The sequence below is a fragment of the Gossypium hirsutum genome, chromosome D05, assembly GCF_007990345.1.
Source record: "Gossypium hirsutum isolate 1008001.06 chromosome D05, Gossypium_hirsutum_v2.1, whole genome shotgun sequence".
NCBI lineage: Eukaryota > Viridiplantae > Streptophyta > Magnoliopsida > Malvales > Malvaceae > Gossypium > Gossypium hirsutum.
Window position 1 is genome coordinate 568,390 of NC_053441.1, and position 13,237 is coordinate 581,626.

Genomic DNA, 13,237 nt, shown 5'->3' on the forward strand with positions numbered 1-13,237 from the left:
ATATTAAATTGTGTAGGTATATATCAAGGTTTGATATAGGTCTTAGATTTTGGTTCAACTAATCCAAGATAAATGGCATTTTATTTCTTTTGAAACTTCTAAAATCAATACTAATTTTCTTAAATTTGACTTTACCAAAGATTTGAATTTTGATAATGTCTTAAATGTTAGTTTTGAAGGGGAAATTTTTTAAAGCCCCTCCCAATAAGCCCTTTTAGATTTCAATTAAATAATAAAATTATCTCTCTAAAAATCTAACAGTTCAAATTAAAATTTTTTAACGCAAAGATTTTAACTTTGCCCCAAAATTTTATAATTTTATAGAAACATAAAATGTCTCAAATGATATTAAAAAAACGAACAACTTAAAATCCGAACAGACAAGTAAATAGGTAGAAAAGGTTAAAAGAAGGCCAAGGATCACATTTTGGTTGAAAGAGAAATTTTTGTTGGATCATGAACATATATGTGGATTTAAATTTTGGGACGGCTAGTTGTCCAGTTATCCAGATTTGAAACATTACTGTTTAAAGGGTGTCCCATTCCAACAATCAATGTCCTTAGGTGTTTTCTTTACTATACTAATTAATTTTTACATATACAGGTTTGAATTTTTATTTTGTTTAAGTTAATTTCTAAATTTTATAATTGTTTTTAAATTGGAGTCTGAACTTCTTCTTTTTTCAAGTTAATCTTAGTACTTGATAATTGTTCCATTAGTAGGGATTAAATTTTGTTGGGTCCAAGTTAATATTTACTTGAAAACCCAAAATTCAAATCCTAATATGAGAACAATTGACAAGTTTATAGGCTAATTTAGACAAGAAAAATGTTCAAGCCCTAATATTGGAACAATTGGTTAGTTTAGACCCCGATGTGAAAATAATTATCAAGTTCAGGAATTAAATTGGACAAAAAAATTCATATTACAATGTGAGAGTTATTGTCAAATTCACCCTATATTATCTATATTTTAACCTTGTATTGCCGATATCTCATTCTCTCTCAAAAATATTAGGATGTATGATTGGTTTGTTATAGAAAATGTGTTTACTTTAATAAGGTTGTTGATTGCTTAGCAAAAACGGCATGAGATGAAATGACTAATTGATTCATCGTGACATGTACGAAGACTTCTGAAAAATGATATAGACAATTCAATTTAAATAGCGGGCTTTAGCTTTATTAGCATGTACTAATTTTTTTTAACAAAAAAAAAAGTTGTATTTACTTTTCCAGATAATATACATAATACACGTTAATTAATTTCCAATAATTAAGGTTTGGTGAAGGATTCAACAACATAGCCAACGTCCAAATGTCTAAATCAATACATAAAGCAATGAACTAATACATATGACTTGTTGCCCAAATGAATATACATATTTGGGACTTTGTTTTAAATTGGCGATGAGGGCGGCTCCTCTACCATTACCTACTTGTTTATTTCCCTCAACCAAACCATAAACCAACCAGACCAGACCAGCCAAAAACAAAACCAAACACTCACCTTCTTCTTTTGCCTTTCGCAGTTCTCACCCTTCGGTTATTTTCTCTAAATTTCGCCATTAATGGAGGCCGATCAACACCAGCATGTTGAGTTCATCTTTCGCTCCACCCTCCCTGATATTTACATCCCAAATCACCTCCCTTTACATACATACTGCTTTGAGAATGTTTCCCAGTTTAAAGATCGTCCTTGTTTAATCAATGGTCCTACTGGTAAGATATATACTTATGCCGAAGTTCATCTCACTGCTCGTAAAGTGGCTACTGGTCTCAACAATTTGGGTATCCAACAAGGAGATGTCATCATGCTTCTGCTTCAAAACTCACCGGAATTTATCTTTGCTTTCCTCGGTGCATCGTTCCGTGGAGCTATCAGTACCACCGCTAATCCCTTTTACACTCCGGCAGAGATTGCGAAACAGGCGACGGCGTCGAAGACTAAACTGCTTATAACTCAAGCAGTTTATGCGGAGAAAGTGAAGAGTTTCGCTAAAGACAACGACATCAAGATCGTAACGATAGATGCACCACCGGAAGGCTGTTTACATTTCTCGGAATTGACTGAAGCTAACGAAGACGAAATCCCGGCCGTTAAAATCAACTCCGACGACGTTGTAGCCCTTCCTTACTCATCGGGAACAACGGGATTACCTAAAGGAGTGATGTTGACTCATAAAAGTCTCGTAACGAGCATTGCTCAACAAGTTGATGGAGAGAATCCCAATCTTTATTTCCACGAGAAAGATGTGATTCTCTGTGTGTTGCCTTTGTTTCACATATATTCACTCAATTCGGTGTTGCTTTGTTCTTTGAGAGTAGGAGCTGCAATTTTGATTATGCAGAAGTTTGAGATCGTGACATTGATGGAGCTTGTCGAGAAATACAAGGTAACCATTGCCCCATTCGTGCCGCCGATCGTTTTGGCCGTCTCTAAGTCTCCGGTCATTGATAAATATGACCTTTCCTCTATTCGGATGGTGATGTCCGGTGGTGCACCGATGGGGAAGGAGCTAGAGGATGCTGTTAGAGATAGGCTTCCAAATGCAAAATTAGGACAGGTACGATGAATTGACTCGGTTTGATAAATAATATGTTTATTTAATTAATACAGATTATTCTTAGAAAAAAGAAGACATACACTGATGATAGATTAACAATAACACGCTCTGGTCTGCTGAGGTTTATGTTTTGAGAGTTGTAGATTGGGTTTTCATGTGCAACGACAAACCTATGAAATAAAAATAGTTAAAAGTATTTTGAAATTTATTATATTAAAAGTTCTGCTATATTTTATTTTATTTATTAACAAATAGAAATTATTTTTCGTATATTAGATTAAAGAGTAAATTAATATTTTTGTTAAAAGTTTTATAAATTTTTATTATTAAAAATTGATTCATGTGTATTAGCACAAAGTCCTACATGTAATACATCGAATGTAATTGTATGGTTATTTTATTAGCTATGTTAATTTTTAATAATAAAAATGAATAAAATTTAAAAAGAAAAAAGAAAAATTTACAGTTACATTTACATTTTAATGTATAATACAAAATCTAATTTATCATGAAGGAAGTCTGACTTGTAATATAATAAATTCCACAATAAATCATAACAACAAGCAATTAAAACCGGCAAAGCATTGATAACTAGCATTCTAGTTGTTTTGGTGGGACCTTGAAGGACTGGAATGAATTTATGATGGCAACTTTTTTCATTTTTATTTCTTATATGACAAAAAACTTAAGTGTCAAGATGCATATTTTGGAAAATTTTCTTACCAATTTACATTATTTCTATTTTGTTTTGGTACAACTAATTGACATTATTTTATATGTATATGGTATTGGCTCTGCCACGTCTAGTACTTGCCTTTAATAAATGGAGGAGATGCAATGAATTTTATTGTTGTTGTTTTCTACCATAAAGTTGAATTAAATGCAAAAACATGATAAGTTTGATTCAATTAATCCAGCACCACCCAACAAAGAGAAAAATCGATGGGTCTCCAATTAATGTGCATGTCTCTCCGATTAATATGCAATTGGGTAATGTTTTTATGTGTTTGTGGCGGTGCAATCAATTGAGTGCAGGGGTATGGCATGACTGAGGCAGGGCCAGTGCTGGCTATGAACTTGGCTTTTGCGAAGGAACCCCGGGAGACAAAATCCGGTGCGTGCGGCACAGTCGTACGGAACGCGGAGATGAAGATCGTGGATCCTCACACTGGGGCGTCGCTTCCACAAAACCAATCGGGGGAAATTTGCATTCGGGGCACCCAGATTATGAAAGGTATACAATTTTTAAATCTTAATTAGTGTCAACCCCTAACCTCTATTCCTTCTAATAAATATTTAAGTATATCACAAAAAAGTATACCGATTTCTCAATATATATATACCTAAAATAAAACCTTTAAAATAAATCAAAAGATGGGATTTTATTTAGATTTTAAAATTTTATTTTAACTTCTAAAAAATATATATTTAAATAGAATAATAAAGTTGATATGTTTTTAGATTAATTTAAGCTTAATACATAATTTGGTACTTAAGTTTGACACTTTTTTAATATGGTACTTGTGTTAATTTTTTATCTAATCTGGTCCTTATATTTTATAAAAGTTATATATTTTGGTATCTAAAAGTGACTCTATTAACTTTTTAGTGTTTTGAGCTTTAAAGTTGATTTGATAAAAATCAATATTAGCTAATAATATTAGTAATTAGCTTTAATAAATTTAATACTATAATCTGGATTAAATCATGTCCAAATTGTATTTGACAAGTTAAACACAAAATAAAAAAAATTCAAACATAATAATAGTAGAAATTAAATTTCATCAAATTTTCCTTAAAACATGAATTAAATACTACAAAGTTTATATTGATATCTAAAAGTAACGACGTTAACTTTTATCAAATATAAATATTATATTGGGCCAAAAAATAATATAAATAATATATTAGAAAAAAGTATCAAATTTAGATATCAATTAATCATTAAATCATTTATTAATCAATGAATTTTTAGATTGATTAAATTGAAAGAGGAAAAGTTTAGAAATATATATATATTGTTTGATTGATTCCGAAGATAGTAGGTGTGGAAAGTTTTAATGGGCCAACATTTGTCTCATTGTTTGGGTATAATAGCTGGAGTGAGAGAATTGTATAAAGCAATCCTTTGGTTGGTGGGATGCATGTCTTGGTGACCCAAAAGTCGAAGCCTTACCACAATGTTGCAAATAATAACCTTTGAAATTGCCAACCAAACTCTACAATTCATTAAACAAAATTATAGTCACAATCATAAAACTTGTATAATTTATTTAAATTTTGATAAAGATAATTTTATGTAGTTGTTTAAAACCTTTTATTAACAATATTTCTAACCTTCAAAGCTTGTAAAATTGTTTTAAAAATAACACTTCAAAGTTTTGAAACTTTTAAAATGAATAAAACTTTTAATAAATTATTTTTATGTTGTATTTAAAAATAATTTTTATTTTTGAGCATAAAATAAAATAGTTTTAAAAAAATTAAAATCATTTTAAAACTTTTTAAAAAATATTTAAAAATGCATAAAAAAAATTTATTTTAAAGCATAAACTCGAATCAAAATATGAGAAAAATTCACCTATGACATTTACGCATGAATATTATTTCAGGTTATCTTAATGATACGGAAGCCACAAAGGTAACCATAGACAAAGATGGATGGTTGCACACCGGCGACATTGGCTACATTGACGACGATGATGAGCTTTTCATTGTCGATCGATTGAAGGAACTGATCAAATACAAAGGGTTCCAAGTCGCACCTGCTGAGCTGGAAGCAATGTTAATTGCCCATCCCAACATCTCCGATGCTACTGTTGTACCGTAAGTCTACTTCGACATAACCAAACCATGTTTAAATTTCTGCATTAGCAAACGACAACTGTAAGACATGCAATTCCATATATGCATTTCAGTATGAAAGATGAAGCTGCTGGAGAGGTTCCAGTTGCTTTCGTTGTGAGATCCAATGGTTCTAAGATCACTGAGGATGACATTAAGCAATTCATCTCAAAACAGGTAAATCTTAATAACTTGTTTAATTGCTGCTCAACTAATTATCTCAAAAACTTATGATTAAGTTATCAAAAACTATTGATCCAATGGTTGGCTTATTACTATTATTATTGCAGGTTGTGTTTTACAAGAGGCTTGGCCGGGTTTTCTTCACGGATGCAATCCCTAAATCTCCTTCAGGTAAGGTATTGCGGAAAGATCTAAGAGCAAAGCTCGCTACCATCTAGAAAATGCTATCAATACAGATGTGGATTTGTTGTTCTTTTTTTTTCTCTTTTTCCTCCATCAACCTGGGAACAAAATGTGTTGGGCGCTGGAGATCTTTTAATGCCAAAGAATTGAATTTCTCACTTTTGGGGAACCAAGAATGGAGGATCAGAGAAAAATGTTACAGCATTTGGGCTTTCAATGTAAAATTTGTATTATTTTGTGAACAAACTCGAAAAAAACCAATGTTGTACAACATGTGTTTCATTGTTTGACAAAGTTGAAACTCAAACATTTGTTGTGCTTTATATATTTGTTTTCTATAGTTTTATTCCCTTTGTTTTTGGTTTTTTCTATTTCTAAATTTGTATCTTTTTAGGTTTGAAATAATCCCATACCAACTATGTGCTCCAATCATTGGTTTAAAATGCAGTGGCAAAGAGGAAACACCTTTCTTCGCTTTCATTTAAGTCCATTTGAGAAGAAATTAATATATTGTTGAAAAGTTAAAAAGATGCCTGTTGAGTATGACTTCTATTTCAGTCAAATTTGAGAAATAATCTTTCAGTTAGACTCTATTTATTTGTTTCAATCAAACTCTAATTAATCTAGATTATTTTATTATTATTTGACCTATGAATTTAGCCTGTAAATAAACTCTTTTACAACCTTAGAAAATACACTCATTAGAGATTAGAACTTATAACACATTTAGAGAATTTTGTGTTTACGTTTTGAGGGTTCTTTGTTTTCGGGATTTAATTTTTATCTTCATCTTTTGTACTCTTCGTTCTTTTGCCATTATAGTAAAATTATCTTTACCCGTGGTTTTTTTATCCTCTTTGGAGGGATTTTTCCACGTTAAATTTGTGTGTTCAATTTCTCAATTTATTCCGCTATTTTTTTACTTATTGCTTAATCGGGTCGATCCTCAACAAGTGGTATCAGAGCTAGTTTAATTTTCATAGATCAGCCAATTCAGAGATGACAGCAGCAAGGTTTGAAATTTAGAAGTTCGATGGTGAGACAAATTTCAATCTGTGGTAAGTTCGGATGATGATAATTCTAGTTCAAACCGGCTTGAAAAAGGTTGTTACCGGGAAAAACCTGAGAATCTAAATCAAACAGAATGGGAAGAGCTTGATGAAAAGGCCTTTCTGTAATCCAGTTGTGCCTCGCGAATACGGTATTGTAGGAGGTATTGATGGAGAAGACATCATCTGCATTGTGGAAACAGTTAGAAACTCTTTATGCGACTAAGTCTCTGGCTAACCATTTAGTGTTGAAACAACATCTATTTACGTTTCGCATGAACGAATGTGAGCTTCTTAGAGATCACATCAATCAATTCATTACTCTTTTAAATGATTTAAAGAACGTTGAGGTTCGTATTGACGATGAAGATCAGGCTATGCTATTATTGTGCTCTTTACCCCATTTATACAAGACTTTCAAGGAGACCCTGATTTATGGCAGAGACAAACTCTTGTTCGAAATGTGAAGAGTCATTTGTTGAGTAGAGACAAACTCGACAATGAGTTTGGTTTGGATAGCAAGGCAGATAGGCAAGCTTCCATTTTGGTAGCATCAAAGAAACGAGACAAAATGTGTCACTATTGTAAAAAGTTAGGTCACGTCAAAGTAGATTGTTATAAACTGCGAAATAAAAAAGCTGTTGAGAGTAAAGAGGAAGATGTAGGTGGTGCTAATTTGGCCAATAAAAGTGGTGATGATTTCTTGTTAGTGTCAATGAGTGACAACTCCAAGCTCACGTCCGAGTGGATCCTAGATTCGAGATGTTCTTTCCACATATGTCCCAATAGAGAATGATTCTCCACATACACTTTCGGTTGAAGGTGGAGTTTTGCTCATAGGAAACAATTTATCTAGTAAGGTAATTAATATTGGTACTGTTAAAATTAGGATACACAATGGGACGATTAGGACACTCTCAGATGTCAAGTATGTACTTGATTTACGAAAGAATCTCATCTCCTTGAGTATTTTAGACTTGAAAGGATGCAGAATCAGCATCGAGTCGAGCAACATTAAAGTATTTCGTAGAGCTCTCGTTGTTTCGGGACCACAAATTCGACGAAGGAAAATTTATTTTTATTATATTTTTATGATATATAATTTCACGAAATGATTTTGTGAAAATTTCGTTCGAAAATTTTGACGTTTGGGCACTCAATTTAGTAAAAAGGAATAAATTGTAAAAAGTATAAAAGTTAAGTTCTACATGTTAGAGGTGTCCAATTGTTATAAAATTTTAAAATGGAGGTCTTTATATGATAATTAGACCATTGGTTAAGTTATGGACAAAAATGGATATGAGATAAGTGAAATAGGAAATTTTTAAGTTTGAGACAATTTAGTAATTTATTAATAAAAAGAAATAAAAAGGGAAAAGAGGATGGCAAAATGTGCTCATCTTCTCCATGGTGGCTGAATATAGCAAAGGGGAAGTCATAGTTAGGGTTTTCAAGCTTAGAAGGTTGAGGGAACCATATCTTGTAAAGATTAGATTAGATTTGCTATGGCATATCTTATAAATCTCTAAAATTAAGGGATATGGTTAATCTCGTCCGTCGATGTAAATGTATCTTGACTGTTAGTTTTGGGGGAGCTCAATTATAAATAGAGAACCTCCCCCTCATTTGTACTCATTCCATTGTATATTGTATTCTTAAGAGTAATAGAATCCTGAAAGAGAGCATTTATTCAAACACCTTGTGTGTATTATTTTCTGTGGCTTTCTGTTGTTCTTTGTAGCTTCTTTTGGCATAAATCGCTTCCGCTCTTCAACTTGGTGCATTGGAGGAGTTCTTAAGGAATCCTCACTTGAGTAAAGGCTGACTTAGGCGAATTTGGACGAACGGATTACTTAAGACCGCACGGATCGCAAGACGAAAGATCTAGCCCCGTGACTCTATAAAGACGTTTCATTTGGGTTTTGTGTCTTTTTGTTTTAATGGGATGTTTTCAGGGTTTTTTTTTGCTAATTTTCCTGCTTTATTTATTGCGCTTTTATTTGGTTTGATGTATTTACTGCTTTTGACTGCTGTGATGTTTTTGGGAATTGATGTACGACCTACGAGTAATGGAATCCAGGGATTTTACTCAAAAAAAAAAAACCGACAACTTAAGCTTCTATGAACAAATACTATTACGTAGACAATCTATTAATAATAAAAATCCAATGCTACATTTTTTTTTGTTACTTTTTCATTTCTTTTATAAATAATAATATTAACATAAGTAATTATTTGGCATGAAAATTTTTAACACAAATAGTTTATTTTTAAAAATTTTAAATTATATGGCAAAATATCAATCAAATTATGAAGTTAAAAAATTTTCAATACCACATTAACCATAATTTACGATTAGAGTTTCAAGTGCATGAACTTGGTGGGGGAATAAAGCCTGAACAAGTTGAATGCGGAGATGGAAGCGATGGAAAACATTAGTAAGCTTGCAACGAAGCCGCAGAGCAAGGATCCTCCGATTTGGGTGCAGAATCGAGTATATTTATTGCACCACTTGAGCCATTGGAAGTTCTCTTCTCCGGTTAATACCAAAAATGAATGCTCCATTGCCGCTAGGTTTCCCGCAAACACTGCGTACACTACTGCCTAACAAAAGCAATCCAAAACAGATAAATGAGATGCGTAGGACGGGAAATTTTTTTTTTAATTACTGAACAATATAAACAGAGCTCAAGTTTCGATTAATGAAAATATTTTTATTTCGCTGTTTTATTCTATTTTTTTAATACAATTATGAGTGAACTGTTATGAGGGCTGAGAGGCCAAGGCTCTCCAAAATTTTAAAAATATTTTGATTTTTTTATATTTTTAGAAAAATTTAGTTAGGTTAAAAAATTTTCATTATTCTTTACAAAAATTAAAATTTTAATTAGACTTCAAAATTTTTTTAAAAAAATCTTCATTAAACTCTTCAAAAATTTAAAAATTTTACTAAGTTTCAAATTTAAACTTAAATTAATTTTTTAGAAAATAAATAATATTACAACTCGAAGTGTTTCACTCTCACTTTTAGATGCGTAATATCTTTTGTCAATAATAATAATGATTTACGAGGATATTGGACTAGACTGTTGTATTTATTATAATCAACCAACATTGTGGTCCTGTATCATTTATGGAATTTAATGCAATTGCGCCTAATAAATGTGATTTCATCTGTAGCCAATAAAACAAAAAATTTACATCTCAGCTTAATTAAGTCTCACGCTAGTTTTGGTGTTACATCTTCTCTTTTAATTAAAGGAGCATTTTGAATAATTTAATAATTATATAAAAAAAATTGCATCCAAGCAGTTATATTTCTTCGTCTTTAAATTTGAAATTAACAAAAATAATAATCCTTTAACTAGGAATGAACCCATTGTAAATTGTAACCCTGACCCTGATAACAATCTAATTATGGTTTTCATTTTCTTTTTAATATTCCTATAAGTAAATGCATACCTGATCCAAAATATAACGAAGCCAAGCTAGATATGCGTAAGATTGCAGCGAGGTTCCTTTGTAAAATGAAGAACAGCATAGTTGAAGTAGATTATAAGCAGCAGCCAATGATGTGACATACAGCAATCCACTGTAAAAAAACTGAGTTAAGTAATACAATATATAGATAAAATGGATGGTTGGGGGTAATTAAACGATACTAAAATCTTACACAAGAGCACGCAAATCCTTGAAAGAAGCTTTCTTTTGAACGTAGAAGATGACCTTTGTTTGAGAATCCAACCCAATTAAACAAGCTGTTAAAACCAGCATCACTATCGTACTCAGCCTAATCAAGGCTTCTGTTTTCTGAATGCTCAGTTCCATCACCCTTTCTGTTTGAATCAACTTCTCTAAATTTCTGCCTCTTTTTTCTTTTTTACCATCAAAGTGGCCAAACCAAGTAATGGGAGAAAAGCAAACTTGTGGTGTTGGAGTTCTCTACGGCTTATATATAAAATAAGTGCTACCTAGACATTGAGGGAGATTCCTATTAAAGGATTCATACTTTTCCAATTTCTCATCTGTCTAGTTAATTGTCACCAGCTTTGATTACCCTTCATTTAAGAGGATGTTATGAGATTTATTTTTTTATGGGATGCAATGATAAATAATTCAATATTTTTAATTATATTTTAAATTTAAATTAGATAAATGAAATTTATTATCTCTACAACATAATACTCTTATCGCTAGATTAAAAGATTATTGGTAAAATTAATTTTTATTATTAGATATATATATACATAAAGTGTGTTAGAAAAAGATGGCTAAATAAATCATATATGCCAAAAAAGAAGAAGAAGAAGAGTTTATTGGTTAAATAATTTAATTTTTTTTAATTTAAGGAAATAAGTCATTTTTTGAAGAAATAGTGGAAAAGCGTGACCAGCCGGACATACTTTCCCTTTAAGTTGCATTTTCTAACTTTTTTAATATAATCAAAATTTTTTGTTAGATGGTTAAATGTTAGTAGTTTTATCTTCAAGTTTAAAGGTTTCTTATTTTTAATTAATAAATATATTGTTTTCAATTTTTTTTATTTTTAATTCATATTTTTAATTAATAACTATTTTATTCATAAAATCAAATAATAAATATGTAATTGTATAATAAAAATATATTTTATATGTAACAGCTAGATTTTCAGTGATGTCAGAAACAGTGGTTCGAGGCCACCAAATTCAACGAGTAAGCTCGTAAATTTTATTATTTAATATTTATGAGTCAAATATGATTTAAAAAACAATTTTGAATTAGTAATTTATGTCTTATAATGAATTATTAGATTCAAGTGATAAAACCCTAGTTCAAGATGTTTTAGAAAATGAGGTATCGGGACCTCGTTTCTATAAACCGAGCCGTAAATATTTTTATAAATATTTATGAAGTTTCATTAAGGTATTATTGAAGTTTCATTGAAAATTTTTAACGTTTCGACAGTTAATTAATTAAAAAGGACTAAACTGAAAAAGGTGCAAAACTTGCTAATTATAATAATAAAGTGACTAAATGGCTTGATTAATAAATAAAGAAGGACCTAAATAGAAATTATGCCTAAATGAAAAGATGATGCGGCATAACATGGAAAAAATAATAAAATAAAGCTGGCAAAATTGTAATTAAAATAAAATAAAAGTGAAATTAGAAAGTTTCTAGGCAATTTTTTATTCTTCTCCCAATTTTCGATTCAAAAATAGACATGGGAGAGCTCCTTGAGCTAGTTCTTCAATTTTTCTTCATGTGAGTTCAATTCTTACTCGTTTCTTGTAATTTTTATGTTTTTGAGATTGTTACAATTAGGTCCAACTAAATCTTACTCTAGTTTTTTATTTTGTTAATGATTTTTAATGTTTCCATTAATAAATCTATATGATTTTAGTTATTAAATGATGAATTTGAGATGTTGGTTGATATTTAAAAGTATTTTATTAAGTAATTTTGATGAATTTTTTGATTAGGGATTAATTTGTTGAAATAGTAAAAATACAAGGTTTTGTTGTGAAATTATTGCAAAATTGGGTTGTATTGAATGTCATGAATATTCTGATAGCATGGGTTTGCATTAAAAATGGTTAATTTGCATGATTTGGGCTTAGAGACTAAATTGAATAAAAGTAAAATTTTAAGGGGAATTTTGTAAGAATATCAAAAAGACCAAATTGCATGAAATGAATTGTTTTATTATTTAAATTCATAAATTGAATGAAATATTAATTTAGATCAAGATCGGGTAGAAAATCGAGGGAAATAAAAATTACCAAAATGCCCTTGTATCTTGGTATTTATGCAATTTAGCCTGATAAGTTCGTATGAACTATATTATGTATAATTTTGATTAATTTGTATGTTATTTGGTGATGGATATTATATATATGTGTGTGTTCTATTGTCGGAATTGAATTATTATTAGAAATATATTATCGAATTTAATACTCAGTTTGGATTGAATGCGGGACTGAGTACAATCGTTTTGTGGCAAAGGATGAATTGACGGATAAGACCATAACTGGGTTATGGCATTATGAAAGTAAGATCATGGTTGGACCATGGCAGTGTTTATATATAAGATCATAGTTGGGCTATGACATTCTAATGATAAGACCATAACTAGGTTATGGCACGATGAACGTAAGACCATGGTTGGACCATGGCAGTGTTTATATGTAAGACCATAGCTGGGCTATGACATTTTGATGATAAGACCATAACTGGTTTATGGCACTACGAATGTAAAGGATGAATTGACGGAAAATGTAAATGATGAATTGATGATAAATTACCCAAGTAAACCGAGGTTCAACATTTGTTGCAAATTTTCTTGTTTACTTTCTGTTTAGCTCTCATGAGCTTCTGTTCAGCCTTCGGGCTTCTGAAAACGATGTACTCATATCCGTAAGTCGTTCTTCG

The 13,237-nt window shown here is 30.8% G+C and overlaps 2 protein-coding genes across 2 annotated transcripts; one reads left to right on the plus strand and one right to left on the minus strand.

Annotated features, from left to right (window-relative positions):
- The first annotated feature begins 1,211 nt into the window (after positions 1-1,211).
- Positions 1,212-6,100, plus strand: LOC107907481 (4-coumarate--CoA ligase 2). The gene is made up of 5 exons (XM_016834877.2): positions 1,212-2,567; positions 3,603-3,801; positions 5,180-5,393; positions 5,486-5,588; positions 5,702-6,100. The coding sequence occupies exons 1-5, from the start codon at positions 1,572-1,574 to the stop codon at positions 5,810-5,812; spliced, it is 1,623 nt and encodes a 540-aa protein (XP_016690366.1). The 5' UTR covers positions 1,212-1,571; the 3' UTR covers positions 5,813-6,100.
- A 3,057-nt stretch (positions 6,101-9,157) lies between these two features.
- LOC121217411 (CASP-like protein XL3) lies at positions 9,158-11,040 on the minus strand. Its single transcript, XM_041092982.1, has 3 exons — positions 10,500-11,040; positions 10,289-10,418; positions 9,158-9,430 (listed from the first exon to the last, which is right to left on the minus strand). Exons 1-3 carry the CDS (start codon positions 10,652-10,654, stop codon positions 9,182-9,184), a joined length of 534 nt encoding a protein of 177 aa, XP_040948916.1. The 5' UTR covers positions 10,655-11,040; the 3' UTR covers positions 9,158-9,181.
- Between the last annotated feature and the right edge of the window lie 2,197 nt (positions 11,041-13,237).